The sequence below is a fragment of the Peromyscus eremicus genome, chromosome 2 (assembly GCF_949786415.1).
Source record: "Peromyscus eremicus chromosome 2, PerEre_H2_v1, whole genome shotgun sequence".
Lineage (NCBI taxonomy): Eukaryota > Metazoa > Chordata > Mammalia > Rodentia > Cricetidae > Peromyscus > Peromyscus eremicus.
Genome location: NC_081417.1, coordinates 124,833,192 through 124,852,217, shown reverse-complemented (window position 1 = coordinate 124,852,217; position 19,026 = coordinate 124,833,192). Strand labels below are relative to the sequence as shown.

The 19,026-nt window shown below is 40.9% G+C and overlaps 1 protein-coding gene across 2 annotated transcripts in view; it reads left to right on the top strand.

Annotated features, from left to right (window-relative positions):
* The window catches only part of Elavl4 (ELAV like RNA binding protein 4), an 83,555-nt gene that overhangs the window by 16,192 nt on the left and 48,337 nt on the right, over positions 1-19,026 (top strand). The window contains exon 1 of one of the 2 annotated variants that reach the window (XM_059256038.1): positions 14,424-14,432. The exons of the other annotated variant lie outside the window; for it this stretch is intronic. Coding sequence (XP_059112021.1) covers positions 14,424-14,432 — 9 coding nt within the window. Of the gene's footprint in view, positions 1-14,423; positions 14,433-19,026 lie in introns of those variants that run through there. 2 annotated transcript variants of the gene reach the window in all.

Here is a 19,026-nt window from a genome sequence, read left to right as displayed (position 1 = left end):
AAAATTGTCAATAAGAGCTTAAAAACTCAAATTGTAAGGTTCAAGTTCTATCCAGCCAGGGAGGACGTTTTCCTCATAATATGAAAAAAAAAAAATCCTTTGGTGGAGGCATTTAGAGAACAACAAGTCGGGGGTGGGCTTTCTTAGAATTTAAAATAATAATAGTAATAAACATGGCTATGTTGCTAGTTTTACTGTGTCACTTCCTAAAATATAGCCACAAGTCACATTACTTCTGAGCCTCAGTTTACATATTTGCAAACTCACTTGTATCTCTCAGGCTGTGGAGGTTAAATAAATCCATTTGATAAGTATTTATGAAAACTTACTATTCGGTGATCTCTGAAGAATTAGTAGTAAAGAGCACATAGTCCTCTGTCTGCAAGGAGCTGTGTGTCAGGTAGTGGCACTAAAAAGGTGGGATTCAGACTCTCATCACCTGAAAGGCCGCTGTTAAGAGAATGCAGCACCCTGTGGTTTTCCTTGGGGTGTGTGTATTACTTTCCTGTACATGACTCATTTGCATTTTATTTGCATTTCAAGCTTATTGAGGCAACAGTGTTGCAATATCCTTCCCTTTTGTCCCCTTTGCCTTTGGGTCTTAGCCTTGTCTGTTGGCACATTGCTCCTTATACCATAGCTACTGAATAGATTCAGCCAAATTCAGCAAATATTTACCAAGTTGTTCAGGGTACTGTGCTGGGGAAGAGAGAGTAACATTTGCTGAGCAGAACTGAATTTAAAATGGCTTTGGAGCACAAAAGGGGACCAGCATAGTGAGGTAGTGACATGCCAGCGCTAAAAATGCCTCTGATCTATTCAGGACAAAAGTAGAGCTCCAAAGAAGATTCTGCTGTGAGCCTGAAACAAAATAACAACAACAACAACAATAATAAAATAGAGTTTTCTCTTTCTGAGTGCTGTTTTGTTTATATGTCATGGAGAAACCATTTATTTGCTATAGACACACAACTGAGACAGTCTCTGTGATAGTTACTTCATGTCCTGTGGCTCAGGAGCAAGTCCTTCTGCCTTCTCGAGGCCTGGAAGACTCTGTGGCCTGGCAGTGATCTCCTGTTCAGTTCCCATCATGCAGCTCTCTCTCTCTCTGCCTTCTGCTTCTACTCCACTGTGAAAGTGCACTCCACTGTTCCTTAGCTGTGCAGACCAATCTTTAGGTCTTTGGCATCCTTCTACCCTTTTACCTAGTTTTAAAGGTCTCCATCTCACTCACTATGAGCAGGAGTTGCTTCTGCCAGTACTGTCAGTGGCGTCCCATCCTTGTTCTTCCACACCGCAGAGTCGATTATTGACTTTCCTGTTTATTCTCAAAGCCCCGTATCTGAAGTTTAGTTGTGACACTGCTATTGCTCACCAAGCACAGTTCTGTAACTTTTGAGAAACTTCTCCTGATTGCCGTGACTCACCTATAATTCCTCAGTAATTCTCCTTTCTTCTAGACTACTTCATGTCACCTGTTATCTGCACCACGCAGCTACCAGTGATAAATCACAATAATCACGACCCTCTGTAGTGTGTGTGTTGGATTTTGAAAAAAGAACTCTACTAAGGTTGCTGTTTCAATCTCATAACAACTCTGGGAAGCAGGTATTTTTATTTCCACTTAGAAGAAAGAGCACCATGTAGCTTAAGTAAGTTGTAGAAGGTCACAAGGCTAGGAAATGTCAGACTTAGAATTCACAGTCTCATCTGTGTCTAATTCCAAAACCCACATGCTCTTTCCCATTTTGTATTGCTCATTCTTTCAAAGGTAGGAAGGAATACAGGAATTTAGCCTCGTGGTTATTATTAGGGACTGTTGATCTAGAATGCATGAGTTCAAACCTTGACTTTATCCATTAAAGCCTTAGACAAGTTACTTCCACATCTGTGACTGAATCATTTATCTGTAAACTAGACTTGTTAAGAGGATTTGGTATACCAGCATGTGTTAAGAACTTGAAAGAGTGCTTGGCATGCAAAGTGGCAATGGTCACTATCATTATTATTATTATCATACAGGTTAATTTGTATCCTGTTCTTCAAATACTTGCTTAGGGCCTGCTACATACCAGACACTGTTCTTGGTGCTGGGGGTGACTAAGCAGTGACTAAAATAAGTCTCGGTTCTTATGGAACTTTTGTTTTAGAGGGAAAGGCAAACATGAAATAAGAAAATAGGTCTATATTAGTATCTGTTACTATGTATCATGTAATATTTTATAATTTCACATAAAGAAATGCTATTTTTATTATAGGAGATAATGGTGTACAAAATAGGTTGTTGACACACACTGAGGCTACCATAGTTCAGCCAATGTCTTGATCCTACCTGGCAAGCTTGAGTTATCAATGTCCTGTTCTGAAAGACGGAGCTTCATATGTCCAGTTTCTAGTTGGGGTAGGAAGAGGTAGCTGTATTAGGGGCAAGACGCCACCTCTAGACTGTAAAAGAAAGCCAAACAACTAGGTTAAGGTGTCTGGGTCTTAGGGAAACATGACATAGAGAACTCATACATAGGCCAGGAGTCCCAGCCAATGAGGAATAGGCTCTTTTTATTGTTCTGTACTTGGCAATGGAGTGGAATATATGTCCCAAGAAAGTCACAGGGCTTTTGCCAGTCATCCAGCTAAGGACAGCCTCAGCCAGGATATCTTGTCAAGGAAGCCTATGATATCTCCACATTTCCCTGTGATAGGCTGAGCCTAGAGGGTGTGGCAGTCCCTGACACTGTTTAAGAGCAGTAGTCTAGTGAGGAAGAGCATCCCCTTGGGAGTCCTAGAAAGAAGGCTTTCATTCCTCACCTACTTGGTGTGCTGTGGTCTTGTCAAAGTCACGAACTTGTCTGAGCCTTGATTTCCTTATGTCTGTAAAACGAGACATGATACTTACACCAGAGGTTTGTTTAGATGACTAATTAAATTAGCATTTGTATAAACCCTGATTCAGAGTCTGGTGTATAGTAAGCAGTTAATAAAGGAGGATTTTCAAAACCAGTTCAGTATCCCTTGGGTGTACATTTTAGGTATTGGTCATTACTTCAGGACTCACAGGGAGAGATTTAAACTGAAATATGAGAGCGACATTCCAGCCCACGGCTTTCAAAGAACAGAGTAGATAATCTCAAAACCAGGACTGTATCATCTCAGAAAGGATTGTGGATGCCAAAGGAAAATAAGATTGGATTTGCTTCAAATCAGTGTGATAGAGATTGAAACCACCAGTCTCCACTACAAAGCTGTGTTGTCTCCATCTTCCCTGGGTCACAAGCCCTTAGAAGCCTGAGGCTGTGTGAGAAAAATGTGTGATAAAAGGGCTTCGGACTCTGAAACGTTGTAAGAGTTTGGAGTTCAGTTCTTTCTTGTAGTAAATTAAGTATTTCCTTTTGAATGGGAGGGGAATCTATGTAGAAGGGATGGTTTGATTTACTTTCATAGGTCAGGAGTACTCATGGAAGACTCATTATTAGAACTATAGATAAATCTATTTGATGCTTCAGTGTGAACAACTAGAGAACTTCCATTTTAAAATACAGACATAAATGTTGCTGACTTTTAAATCTCCTCACCATTGTGTATGTTATCTCATAAAATTGCATTAGGTTCTTTGAGGGGGAGATGGTGCAATTTATTCTCATCCTACAGCTCTGTGTTTTCATTTAGCAACATGTAGACTTAAAATTACCTTAAGAACAAAGCTCCCCATCAAACAAAAGAAAAGAATAATGACCTGAGCATTTGCCAGCATACTTTTCACGTAGAGTCCTAGATAAAGTCCTAAATATTTTTCCCTCTTGTGGCTACTGGCATATTAGTATTGTGATTCTCCTGGAATTTACTTCGCCCCGTTGGCCACCAGTTCACATTTATTTTGATCTTGATACCTGTGTTCATCCAAAATAAACAGAGCAGGAAGAATGAAGAAAAGACTTGAGAAAAAGACTTTATAGAACCATGTGTTCCTCAGCATGCCCAGGAAGCTGGTACTGGGGGGAAAGGTCTTCTCCTATATCCATCTGGGCCCCCTCCTGAACAGGCCCCTGATTATTTTTCCATTCCATGGGTGGTAGTTGGATTCTGTATTATATGCAGAGGACAAGAGGTTGTCCAAAATCCATGCTCTACTTACAAGGAGGACCAGTCAGTCTAGGAACAGGCAGGTTAAACAAGTAAGCTGAGTCCCTGAAATATTTTGGACCTATGGAGTGGTGAGAACCAGGGTTCAGGGGGGACAGGAGATACCTGAGGCTGCGTGGGTCCGAGCAGGCTCCAGGGAATTTTGCAAAATGACATAGCTGGTTAGATTGGTATTTGGTGGACACTTGTGTGGAGGCATGGAAGGAACTCATTGCAGAAGATATTCAGATAGTGACACTTGTTTCGAGGCATTTTGAAACTCTTATCTATTTGACTTGTCTATTAACCTCTAGAATGAACTCTAGGGGGCAGCCAGTGATCAAGTAGTGTGGAGCTCAGTTATCCAACAATAACTCACTTCATCTTTGCCATATTCATATAAACTATTTCAGCATTATCTTATCAATATGTTCCATATTGCTCTTGAGATAACTGAGGTAGAATGGGTAATTGACTTGTCCAAGTACATACAGCAGTCAAGAATTTGACCCTGAGAAGTACAACTCTAATGCCCATGTTAACCATTGTGCTATGTAATAAATAATTCATAAATATGTGAATATGTTTTAACTGAACAGATGTAGAGTGCTTGTACAATTATTTATTTATTCATTTACTTAAAATAAATAACATCTAGGCATGCTCAGATCTAATGGATGTGCAGGGAAATGGTAAGAGCCCCCATTGGCATTTTCTTTGACTTGCTTGACTTATAGAAACTCTCAAGGCAGGTATGTTGAAACATGACTACAAGTTCAGCCTTTGGGGAGACTAGGAAAGAAGGATGAAGAGTTCCAGGGCAACATAGGCTATTAATACCTTGAGAAAATTAAAAAAAAAAAAAAAAAAAAACAGCAAAAACAATCCCTCTGGTGAGTGGAACTGTTCCATGGGCTTTTTACTTCCAGAAGGTACTAAAGACTGCAGCCAGATTCAGACTCATAATGAAAATGAATCCCCTAAACTGTGAGTTGGGAACTGAGACAGAGGGGACCAGAGGTGGAAAGAATGCAGAGATGAATAAACAAAGCTGTTGCATGGCCTTACCAAGAGAGCAAAAGGCCCATGGACTTAAAAATGCAGTCTTTTAGGTCCATTTGAAAGCAGTTGAGCAGCACAATAATGATAAGGGCTCTATAGATTTAAAAGGATGAAGTGCTCCTATCTTTAAATTGATCCTAAAGAGGACAGATAAGACAGAGGTTTACTGCAGAGCAGAGTGGTGGAGACCAGCAAGGACAGCAGCTTTGGCTGGGGGAAGCAGATGAAGCCCTAACAAGGCATCCATCCATCCAGATAGGCTGCCGACAGAGCCTAGAATCTGCACCAGATCTTCACTAGTCTGTGAGGTTACAAATAAGTCAAACACGTCAGCCACCACCAAGGAGCTCACAGTCCAGTTGTAAAGGAAGACAGGAATGTGGTAAATGTCCAGAACAGAGTGTGTATGAGGGATAAAGGTGTGAGCTGTGAAGAGAGCATGGGGGATGATTTATCAATCATGATAGCAGAGAGAGTAGATCTTCTCAGGCCAAGAGGAGTGCTTGAACAGAGCAGTATGGAGCAAATACAATGAGCTCCAGTTTCTCATAGCCAGCTGCCAAAAGGCTACAGAAGGTTGTCACCTGGAATGTGCTTTCCAGGGTATACAGGACATGTAGTGGATAAAGGAAGAAAATGAAGTCAGTAATGGGACATCAGACCCCAGTTCTGAACCATCTGAACAGGGACAAGTGGCTTTGCTTTCCACTTACTCTCAGCAAGAGAGGCTATAACCAGGCTAAAGATCTGCGTGCAGATTCAATGTAGTAATGACCATCAGTGTGACTTGGTAAATTCTTTTGTAAACAGAGGTTCTGTTGGAGTCGAATCCATTTCTTCCAGGTGACTAGCACTAGCTATGTTTTCTGGTTTCCCCACTACACTTTTCTGACTGCCCCCTGAAAGATCCACTTTCCACATGCTCTGTCAGAGTGGCTGCCCCCTCAGGGTTTACAAGGGAAAGAGCAGTGTATGTGGAGGGTAAGACAAGAATGACACCTGATCATCCACCCTGAGCAGGAACTAGAGAGACCTTCTGTTCTCACTGTGGTAGTATTCTGAAACTTCCCATGAATATCTGAGCCTGTCTGTAGGGAAAACAGAAACAGTAATGACTGGGTTTATTTGTATTTAAAATACCTAAGTTTATTCACTGCAGAGGCTTTTTTGAAAGGGCAAAAAAATGCCAGAAATTATGTTGGTAAATATCAAAACGTACTTTCATTATTCATTTTGTGGGATTCTTTTAACCTCCCGCCTTTGCTATGTGTCTTCCTGCCTAGTGTTATCATGAGAACTTAGCTAATGTTTGTAAAGCAGTGTGAGGATGAAGGAAATAGATACCAGCTTAAGTGATAGGCTGTAAGGTCTAAAATGGTCTTTTCTGTTTCCAATATTAAATACCGTAGACAAATCTTACCAGCATTCAGATTAGTGACCTTTGTCACCCACAGGATGTTTTGTAGGGGCACTTTTTTGGTATGCTATGATTTGGACAAGGGGAGTAAATGAGTATTGAGGGCTTTCTGTGTGCCAGACTCTGAACCACATATCTTCAGCTTGTCATTTTTAATCTTCACAGGGCAGATTAACTTGTTCACATCTTTCAGAGGAGTGAATTTACATTACACTTCAGAGAGTCTTAAGGGATAAAACAAGGTCAAGGCTGGCATTGGTTTTCGGACCCAGGTCAGATCAACTCCTGTGGTTTTGTTTGTTTGTTTGTTTGCTTTCTGGGTTTTTTTACATTATACCATGAAGAATTTTGATTAATATCCTCCCTGTTAGATCTATTTATTTGGCAGTATTTCCCAACTAATAGTCTAGACAGCAAGTATGCTGGCTAGATTCTCCTAATCATATAGAATATTTGGTTTTTGTAACACTATTGAGTTATATTTTATGCTGTTGGGAACTTTCCTTAGGAATATAGGAAAGGGAGCAGAATATTTCAGAGTTGGGTCCAAGTCTCAGTGACAGAGAGCACAGCAGTGAGCCGCAATGACAGTGGACATTAGCTGGGGTTTCATTTTTCTATCATGTAACCATACTTCTGTATCTGTAAATGGAGAAAACGTCAATAGCCACTTTGCAACTTCGTGTAAGATTGGAGTGAAGTCATGTGCATGAAGACACCCATCACCGGTTCACCACTTATTACATACTCACTGCTGCTGTCATTGGAAGGAGTCCGTGGTAACTGCTTTACTAAACACTTTCCTGAATCAGCATTACAACAGGATCTCCATTTATTAAGAATTATCCTTATTCTGGGTAAGGACTTTGTGAGGCTTTATATGGATTTCTCCACTACATCTGTGACTTTGTACACTAATGTTTCATTTGCTTATTTATTTACGTCCTTGTAAGAACTCTTTTTCTACCCCTTCATATGCCTGGCTTTTAATGGAATTGTCTCTGGCCTATGGAACAAACTTGTACGTGTGACAGCACTTGGCTTGGCTTCTGTTCTGTGGACTGTTTTTGTTTGTCCTGCTTTTAAGAGCTAACTTCTATCGTGGGGAAGGGATATTTAAACAGCATGCTGGAGCATAAGCGTTCAGGTGTGGCATAAAACTCGATTTCAAAAGCACCTGTAAAATCTGACAGGTGAGTCCACATGTTTTGTTAGCCACTGCTTTTGTTGTTGTTGCTGTTGTTGTTGTTGTTTTGTTTTGTTTTGTTTTTATTCTGGGACACAAAGACTATGTCCAGAGTTGGGAGAGTTTATCAGATTTACTTTGTAGCTGTGATTTCAAAGGATGAGGTGCTATATTCAAAGAACTCAACTCTTTTCAGTGCCAATTTCAAGAGTGTATCATGTCCAGCTTTCTCTAGAGGCATAGTAAATTAGTCCTAAAATAAGATCTTGTGAATGATAATGCTTTGAGATTTTGTGTTCTTAAAAGTCTTACAATTTGTGAATTTTTTAAATTCCAACTAGTGCTCTTTCAAAAACATGTTTTGAAAAGAGAAAAAGGTTGTGAAGAGGAAATATTAAGTTTATTCTCTTCTATCTAAAGTTCCTTTTTATGAGGCAAATCATAAAATACATTGGTAGATATTTTAAAATAGGACAACAAGGAAATTAGGCAAAGAGGATAAAAATTCTGGAGGTAAATTCCAAAGTAATGTTCGTGTTTCATTTATTTGTGTATTCACTTGGGTTTTGAGACAAGTTCTCACTGTGTAGCCTCAAGCTCATAGCAATCCTTCTCCCTCACCCTCCTGGGTGCTGGGATTACAGGCGTGCACAAAAGTTCTCAGTGAGGTACTGTGCTCTTCATACTCTAAGAATTGAAGGTTTAGCACTCATTTTCCTAATAATATATTTTTTTAAGATCCCCAAAATGACTCTGTTTGGTGTCTTCAAACCAAAGAGAGCCCATCACACTGAGGACTGAGAATATTAGCAGCTCCTCAGAATAAAGAATTTACCTCAAAGTAAAAAGAAATATTTTGATACCTAATGACTTTTTCCCTTTTTGATTCTTGTCTGTGAATTTTTTAAAAAAAATAATGCATTGCGGGAATCTCCATATGGAGGAGTGGGGCTTTAAAAGCCTGGTATAGAATGCAGCTCGACAGTGTCATGCATTCACAAGATGTCCTTGAAGATGGATCACAGAACAGAGATCAGGGAAATTTTGGCAGCTGCAGTTGGGAAAATAAATGGCTGTTGTATGATTGGGCAGATCCTGAAAGCAGGCTCCTGCTCAAACCATGTAATTAAGAAAAGTGGGAGCTTTTGTCCAAGTGCAGAATGTTCATAATATCAGAGTTTGTCAGCCGGAGCTTTTAGAACGGATCAGTGCTTTCCGCTCCCTGATCCAGGGAGCGGTTTTCTTATAAATCATCTTCTTTCTGTGCTGTCCTCATGAAGGTTGCTGCCGGGTGATGAGGCTGATGTGAGGCTGTAACCTTGCTAATTCATGCTGATTTAGGTAGAGGAGAGACTGGATGGACCACAGACTGAATCAAGAAATGCCATGACCTCTGATGTAGGAACAGGGTGTGGCAGACCAGAGCTCCTGCCTCACGGCTCTGGGGAGGAGGAAGAGCCTCTCTTAGTTCTGTGGCTCCAAAATGGTTTGAAGGACTTGTATTTTTTTTCTCTTTGTTGAAAAAAAAAAAAAGACTTCTTTTCAGATACAAAAGCGCTATATTCTTATAAAAGCAAGGCAAATGTGGGGAAATAAAGATACAGGTAATACAACCATCACCTGTAATCCTAGTGCTTTCTGATTGCGTTTTTACTTCTCTCCTGTTCTAGGCATGTTTATATAATCGAGATAATGTCTTTCTTTTTCTCTTCTTTTCCTCCACAGATCATACATATTTTCTCATGTTACAAAAACCCACTATAAACATAATCTTAACAATTTCAGAATGCTGTTTCTAAAACTATACAGTAAGTTATTTAACCAACAGCCACCTCCCTTGTCAGGCTCTTGGTTTGTTATTTTGTTTTGTACACCTCATGATGTACACTTTAGACCTCCAAAAATAGAAACATAACATACAAAAAGGTTGTGGCAACTTTGATTGCGCTGAAGATGAGGAAGACCATTTCATTGCACTCAAGGCTTGACTGTGGCAACCCTAGAGCTTCTCTTTACTAGATGAACATGTTACATGCAAATAATTCAAAGCCACACTTCCTCCAGCCCAGGGCTGCAAGCCCACCTGTGCTGATTTCATTGGATCTGATTTCATTACTCTTGCTATACCTTCCCAGAGAATGTGCAGGGGATGGTGTCCAACCCAGTTCTGTCAAGCCAAAACCTCTAATGTTCTTCCCCAAGAAGAAGGGGGGAGAGGGAAGGGAAGAGGAGGGGAAGGGAAGGAAGGAAGGGGAAGACCAAGTGAGCATGGTAGCATATACCACATGACACCACGTATATAATCTCAGCACTGAAGAGGCTGAAGAGATCACCAATTTGAGGCCAGCCTGGGCTACAATTATGAGATGGGGGCGGGGTAGTGAATAAGGTTCCAATAAATTTTCTCTTTTCACTAATGAGCATGCAGACAGACAGCCTGTGTGACTTCACTGTGGGTATAGTTTTCTGTGACCGTGCACATGTACATGGAGATACTGAGGACCCTTTCCTTTCACTGCGTAGCTCTAGCTCTAGCTCTAGCTGTAAGTAACCTCTGTCATTGGAATAGTACAACTGGAAGAGCTTTTGGTGGTATACCGTTTCCCTTGTAAAAGAGAAGATTCTCCACTAAGATTTTTCTGGAGACTCCCTCTAATGCCCTTCATTCCTCCTCATTCTCACACTCACAGTCTATGTTAAGACAATAGTACTCATTTTTTAAAATAAAATATATTTCTACATTGATTTCTGAATTGTTTAATTATAAACATAAAATTTAAATTCACAAATATGCTTGCTCTTTACAGCTAAATCTCAGTGATTTTGCTAACACTCTGAGCCACTAGCTAGGTGTTTTATAAATATACAATACTATGTTTACATGAATTTTGCCATTGGCTATTGCTTATGAATTTATTCAGAAGATAAATCCAACTTAATCAGTCTGTGGGCAGTTTTTCAAATGATTCATTAACTACTCTTTGTGTGAAAGACGAAAATAACATATTTACTATCACGACTGCTCCTCATCCCAACAGGTACCCATAGCTTATCATTATGCATTTGGATTATTTCATCTACATTAAATATCAGGATTCTGAGAGGCTTAGTGAATGGAATAAAAGGGAAAGGAAGGGAATTTGTTTCCAGTGGAATATATATATTAGATCATATGTGTGTGTGTGTGTGTGTGTGTGTGTGTGTGTCCAACCCAGTTCTTTCAAGCCAAGAAAACTCTAATAGTGTTCTTCCCCAAGAAGAAGGAAGGGGAGGGGAGGGAAAAGGAGGGGAGAGAAGGGAAGGAAAAGAGGCAAGTGAGCATGGTACCACATGCTCTGAGGAGGCTGAAGAGACCACTAATTTGATATATATATAATTTGATGTGTATGTGTGTGTATGTGTGTGTGATCTAATGTTTTTTATAGGAAACTTGAGCTTGTCCACCAAACTGTATTTATATTAAAATGAAAATATTGGTCTTTTTAAAATATGCCTTTAACAAAGGAAGCCTATTAGAGGCTTAAAGAAAACATTCTTCCTAGTTTTCCAGTTTGAGATTGCCTTTGTTTCCTGGCCATTTTGGAAAAAAAGGGCTGGCTTGTGGGGGGGAGGGAGGGCCAAAGAAGCTTCTTCGTCTTCCTGACTTGACCATCACGCTGCCCCTCATCTCTTAAAAGCTCAAAGTCTTAAAATCAAATACCCACAAGCTTACAGGCACCACCAAGATGGACACACCAAGAAATCATCTTAGGCCCAGAGCAAAGCTCTAGAGAAATCTATAAGATGTAAAGGAAATCTGAGCTTATTTAGGAGAGAAAAACAAAACAAAACATGTGGCGTGTCTGGGAAAGAAGACTAAACCTTGGATTTCTGTGAATTTAAAAATAATGCCTGAAAGAAATGAAAGTTTAATGGCTGTTCCTTTCCACGCTGGCCTTCTACTTTGAGTGTTAATGCTTCTTTTTCTTCCCACCAATGGCTGGGTTTGGGATCTGGTTTTTTAAAGCCCTGCTCACCTCTGCTGAGAGCACATTTGCCTTGTGTGCTGCTCATCTCCAGCATAGAAGATGCCGTTCCTAAGGAGGGACACTTTGAGCCTCCCCCTCATTATAGACAGTGTTTTGCTTAGGACAAGGCACTTCCACCAGGACCAGGGCCAGCAACTGTGTATCACAACACCGTAGAACTGGCTGCATGTAGTCAACATTGGCGCTTTGGGTCAGGAGAGGAGTCAGCAGAGAATCTCCGGGAAGGAATACTTAAAGGGATGTGTACAGCTGATTATAAGTAATTACTTGCCTACCTCCGGTCTTTTCTGCTTGAACCCTGGATAGGCAGTGACCAGATTAGGTTTTTGTTTGTTTCTCCAGCTTCTAGAACAAGTCTTGGCCTGTGGTGCTGTTCAGGAAATGTGTGCTAACTGAATACACTTGTTCCAAGGATATGCTGAGAATTTATTGCCCCCTAACTTCCTAAAGTAAATAGGTCTTTCGGGTTATTTGTGCATCTGCTCAAAGGTATTATTAAGCTGTCAGAGTGTTTTCCCTGGTTGGAATTAAATTTTTTTCCTAGAGTTTTCTAGTTACCTTTCAGCAGACTCTGCACACACTTGGTATGAATAGTGTGAGGAGACCAGAGTGCAGTCTTCAGCCAGGCCCCTCTGGCCCATTGTGGTCGTTGTGTCAGCTGGGGTTTAGTTGGAGAGCTCTGTTCCCAGGCTTGCTTTACCTGGAGGGATCAGAGCATCCATCTCAGGCCTTCCTTTTGAGCTCCATTAATAGCATCTGCTCCCTTCAGCACTGAATCATCACCGAGAAGGTGTTGCATTTGAAGACAAAGAAAAAAAGGATTAACCTGAAGGGACTGGAGCAAATTAAAGCTGATTGGGGAAGAAAAAAAAAAAAAAAAGAGGAGAAACAAGAAATCGGGGCTGTTGTGTAGGCAATTTTAGTATCTTTAGGGGAGTAAGAAGAGAAGTAAGGATTCATTCCTAAAATGATGTCTGCCTTCAGGAGCACAGCACCTGATGTGAAGCACTCTAACTCTGAGGATTTGTTTTTCAGACATTTGAAAGACAGGTGAGATGCAATAGGTGAGGCTGTCCCGTGAGAGACTAACACACTGTATGTCAGAGTTTCAGAAGGGTTCAGAAGGAAATGCCTACAAAAAGAGTTAGGACTTTTATTTTTGTTCTCATGAATAATTTAAATCTATTTCTTTAATGGTTCGATTCAGTGACCGCCCTTGGTAAACATTATTGCTCATGCTCTTGGGAACGCTTGCTCTATTACATAAGGGTTAGCTTTTATATATAATTTTTCAAAAAGTCCTTATACCATGGTGAGAGCATACCTTTAAATATTTGTGATAATATTTAACAGGATCCACGCATATGCCTTGGACGTGTACACCTGAGACATGGCTGCAGTTGGTACGTTTCTTACATATCTCTGTGGTCCCTGGGACCGCTGACATTTAAAGAGCCGTGAAAGGAACATTATATTCTTGTGACCTTCTGCGGTTCTTTCCTCTTGATTCCTTTGCATAAATTGAGCGGTGAGGCCACACCTCCACCGGCAAACCTGAAGCCAGGGTGAAGCACACCCTGACACACACACACACACACACACACACACACACACACACACACACACACACAAGGACCTGCACTGGGCCAGGGAAATGATGGCAATGCGTTCTATGTCAGGACAGATTCCTACAATGTAAATTTGTAACCTTTTATTTGCCTCATGAAGTAACTCTTGAAAGTGTAAACTGAGTTGAAATACAGAAATACAGCAGTAATTTATGGTCAGGCTGCCATTTTTATGGACAATATTGGAGCGAGGACACAATATGGAATAGCCGTTAGGATTGATGGGGAAGAGAACTGTGTATTACCTCTGAGGTGGCTCCAGGGCTTTATTTACACAGTGACTGTCCCTAACAGGGAATAGGAAAATCAGTCTTGTAACTGCAGCCTGATTTTCCCCCAAAGTGAACAATTTGAAGTCTTATGGAGGATTGGTGATGTGGAAAGAATTCATGAGCTCATGGAGAAAATACTAAAGGGACCAGACAAACATTTGGTTCTTAAGTACACTTTTGGAATTTTAGAGTGGCCTTGCTTAATACCCTTCCGGGTCTTCCACGGATAAGAATATGCTTTCTCCTCTGATGTTCGAGCCCTTCAGCCACAAACGTTTGTTTGGTCAATGAGTGAATTAATTCTAAAAGCAAGAAAATGTATGAAGAGCATGACTTGGAAAGAAAGAAGACATTCTTCCCTGGGATTGCCTTGCTACTCTAAGCTTTTCTGGTCTAACTGCCAACCCTGTTTCCTAGGTATTGGTTTTTGCCCTTCTTCCTGTCCACTCTAATAATATTGATATCTGCCATTAATAATACCTGTAGAGGGATTACCAAGTCAGGAACAGTATAACAGTTTTGTGAGAGCAGGTACCATTTTCATGCCAATAAGATCAAAGGATATCAGGGACTACCAGGCTCTGCTTTCTCCCTCATTAAACGGGGCTAGAGCAAGGGGGTGGGGTGACCCAGTGAGGGCCATGAGTGCTCTGTGATCCCAGGTTTCTTAACTAACTGTTCTCACCTTCCTTGGTATGAAGAGTGGGGTGGTAAATGGAGGAAGTAGAACCAGCTTCTAAGCTTAGCTATCAGGAAGTAAAAAGAGAAGCCTTGGGCTGGTAAGATGGATCAGCAAGTAAAGGCATCTTTTCACCAAGTCACACACACACACACACACACACACACACACACACACACACACACACATACACACACACTAAATGTAATAAAAATTTTGAGAGAGAGAAAAACGTGCTTTTGCTACACAGAGGGCCTGGGAGATTGTCAGAAGGTTAAACGGGAAGGCTCAATTTGGGATCTTTCAGTCTAGCAACAATAAATTGACTTTCTAGGGAGGAAAGGCCATGGTATTCAACAGGTTCCCTGCTATATCCATGTCAGCCAAAGGTTCAATCCTCTGCCTGAATGAATTTGAGATAGAGATAAAAAAGTAGAATTGTGTTTTCTAAGAATAGTAGTCTCCAGGGCCTAGGTGATGGAGACTGTGGAGTTACTGTATTATGGACACAGTTTCAGATTTGCAAGAAAAAAAAGACTCTAAACGTGGATTGTGGTGATGGTATGACATGAATCTACTTGACACAAACAAATTGTACATTTAAAATAACTAAGATGTAGATTTCTTGCTATGCCTATTTTACCACAAGAGGATTTTTTAAAATCTGCATTTGAAATAATATCCAAAGGTATACCTGATATATAATAGATGCTTACGAAATGACAGCCTGTTCTGTCCTCCTTATATGTATAAAATGGAGATGATATTTCACACAGGTGGCTGTGTTTTGCAGGGTTGTGTGAGGGATTCGGGAAGCTATTGGATACATGAGGACTTTCACTCATTCATTCAACAGTCTTTTATTAACAACCTACCTATTATCAAGCCTTGTTCTGCCTGTAGGATGTAGATACTATAATAAGCAAGGGATGTGATCTCTATTCTGTGGACTTTAGAGTTCAGGTCACTGTTCTTTGTGAGCAGTAAATTGCTACACCCAGAGAAGCCTGAAGTTAGGTATGTTTCTATTTCTCTGTTCACATGCACTGATAGAATATGCCCCTCCCAGCACCACAGAAAAAAAAGAAGCAAGTCTTCCTTCAAATGGCTATTCCTGCATTGTCAAAAGAGTAAACGATTGCAATGATCTGGTGATCCAATCCCATCTCTCACTCTGAGTAGTAACTCTTAAGTAGTCATTTTCCTGGTTCTCAGTCTCCTCATCACTGAAATTATGACACTGGGCTTATGGTCACTAATGTTCTCTGACCATGGCTCCTTGTCTTTATGTGTACATTCCCAGGTCCAACTTCAAAGCCTAGCACACCAGGCCTCCATCTCCGTCCATCCAGATCTAACATATCCAGATCTAACCGTAATAGAAATAAGTCATTCTTTATGTCCGTATGATCTGTTATGTTTGGGAAGTAGAGCTATAGGTGGATATGAATACTCTGTGAGGCAGCAATGGGGTATCATGAAGGACAGAGAAGATGGCTGGCTTCCCCACCACTACCAAGCATGGGAATACCTCGAGAAAGAGGCTTGTGCAGTTTCTGCTCCTTTCCTTCCCTACAGATATAAACAAGCCAGCAATGATCTGGCAGCTGCATGTCTGGGACTTTCCCTCTTGCTTTTGTTATATATTTTTGCAGAAGAGTGATGGGAGGGGTGAAGTTAAGGTGTTGAGTGTAAGTAATTAGTCATTCAAACCATCGACATTTTCAATGGCAGGATTTGAGTGCCTACGTTATTGTGTGCTGCTCTCAAAGTTTATCCCTGAAAATTTCTGCCTGTATAATGTTTCTTAAAATATATCACGGGAGCATAAAAGATTTAATGTAGCGCTTTGTACAACCATTAGAGTTTGAAGTCAACTGAACCTTCTCAAAGCTCTATCCTGGATGCTGACAGTAAATTCTGTTCTTAATTGCCATTCAGAAGATGGAAGGAGGGCAAGTCAGGGGTTTGGAGTCTGGTTAGCTGTGACGTTGGCCGTGAGACCTGCACAGAATGTTGCATTAAAGCACATGTGCATATTGAGTAAATGATAGATTTATTTGCAATGAAAAGAGAGGACTGCTTGTATGTCGGGGGTGCTTGCCTGAGGAAGCAGGTGTTCTGATTTTGCCTAGCCGCCCTCTGTGCTTGTTCGAGGATGGGCTCCCCACCAAATGTGTTCTCTTCACCTCTGGTCCATTTCCCAAAGTAGAGAACACAGGTGTCCTCCCTTTAGTAACCTTAAAATGCTACAGCTTCGTATTTATGCTTTCAACATCTTTATCTCTTAGCAACTTCTCTTATTTCCAGGTAATGTTTTAAAGATCTCCATTCATTCAGAAGGCAGATTTAGTGCTGACATTTTCCATTTCTGATTGTTTTCTTTCATCCTGTGATGCATCCTGGAATGAATCATTAACACTAGGGAGATCTTAACATGATCTACACAACACAGTTCCAAAGGTTTCTCAGCTTTCAGATTATATTCTTACTGAAAACTCTGTGTGTGTGTGTGTGTGTGTGTGTGTGTGTGTGTGTGTGTGTGTTGCGTGTGTGTGTGTGTGTGTGTGTGTGTGTGTGTGTGTGTGTGTGTATGAATTTCCATCAGTTCTTCTGGATACAAAAGGAATAACTGTTTAGTGTGTGTCTGCAGAGAAAAGAGAGAGCCATCTCTACCACACAAGAATAACATGACCTAATTTACAGCTACAGTCTGTGGAAGTAGCTCAGTGGTGAACACTGCATTTCATGGCACTTTTTCAGAAGTTGGGGTTCAGTTGGGGTTGTCTAATATATAGATAGAGCTCAGCTTTGGGAACTGGCATAAATTAGAAAGCCTACATAGGATGTAAGGAGATCTAGGAGCTGAAGGAGGAACTGAATTAGACTTGACACTTCTGTGTAGACTTGACACTTCCTGGGGCTCTCTGGAACATTTTTACCTGTAAGAGGCTCACCTGGACAAGTGCTTTCACCACATGTCTATCTGTGAGATGAGCATTCAGCAAATGAAAGATGAACCTGCTAGATGCCTGTGAGCATGCCTTGGTGGGACACACGTTCCATATATTCCATCCTTAGCACCAGGAAAGCTGCTGTGGCCCAGGCTGTCTTCTTGGTGTCTTTGCTGGAACTATAAGAAGAATCATGTGAGATAGGTCATTAGCAAGAAAGGGGCACTACACATTGTGTAGCAAATTTGGGGAGGGTAGTTGAAATGTGGTGTATTGTTAAAACAAAATACAGAAGCTAGTTAGCTTTGAGGTTCTGTCAAAAAGGCCTCCTAAAATGGATAAATGCTGATTTTCAAGTTCATTACTGAGTTGGCAGTGTTTCCTGTGTTTGTTATCTGGGACACCTGACGTAAAAAGGAGACCACACAGTAAATGGAGGCATTGCACAGGCCCACACAGTCCAGGGGTCACACTCAGGAGAAACCTGCCTCTCAGGAGGAGTTCTGTTGATAACCTGTAACTTCCTCTCCAGTAGCATGCTCTGCAGCAGCCTGGATTCTTCTCCTGGGCCCTAGCCTCGAGGGTAAAGTGGCTGGATAAGCTTTCTAGGTATACTTTTTACCAGTCTTGAGGACAGCTTCAGTTAAAATTCTTCTCAGAGGCCTTTTGCTTTCTCTTTGTGGTCTGGACCAGCTTTCTGAAACCCTACAGTTGACCTTTAGCCAAGAAGAAAATTCTGGCAATGTGAGAGGTGGAGCCACTTAAGTTACTTACATGATGGTAAAGAACCTTAGACACTGTCCATCTTCCTCAATCTGCTTTTCTTGGGCTCTTCTCAAGACTCCACATTTTTCTTTCGGTGTTGTTTCCCATATGTAACCATCAAAGGAGGAAATGAAGTAACGCTCACCTGTGTTGGAGATGGAGAGAAATAAAAATTATGATGCCTCTAGGCACTTTATGTTCTGGACACCCCATAGATAAGAATTCTCATTCTAAAGGCAGCAGTGCATGCTGCCCTTCATTCCAGCTCAGCAGAAAAGATATGTGGCTCAAAGCGTTGAAGTAACCCACCTAAGATCAATGGCTAATAAGTGCTAGAACTAGAATTTTCAGGCACAAAACACATTCCTGTGTGGGTAAGATGACTCACCAGGTAAAAGCATTTGCCCTCAAGCCTGAAAACCTGAATTTAATCCCAGGAACCCACATAGTGGAAAGAGGGAACTAACTCCCGCAAGTTAGCCTCTGACCTCCACATGTATGCCATGGTATGCACACACATGCATGCATAAACACACACACACACACACACACACACACACACACACACACACACAAATACTTTTTAAAAATTCTAGCCAAGCATCGCATGACTCATGCCTTTAATCTCTGCATTTGGGAGGCTGAGGCCAAAGGATCCTGAATTGAAGGCCAGCCTTCAATATGTATATTTGTGTGTAAATACAAAAAAAATGTACAAAATTCTCTTAGCAGCGATGCTCACAGCTACACTGTCTCAAAACATTATAAAGAAAGAAAAATATTCCTTCTTACTACACCACTCTGCTTCAGCTGACAAGATGAATAAAAACAAAACTTTATGAAAAGTCACCAAATATTGAGAAGAATGTGGAACAGCCAAAATGCTCATTCTCTGCTGGCAAGAACGTTAAGTTTGTGT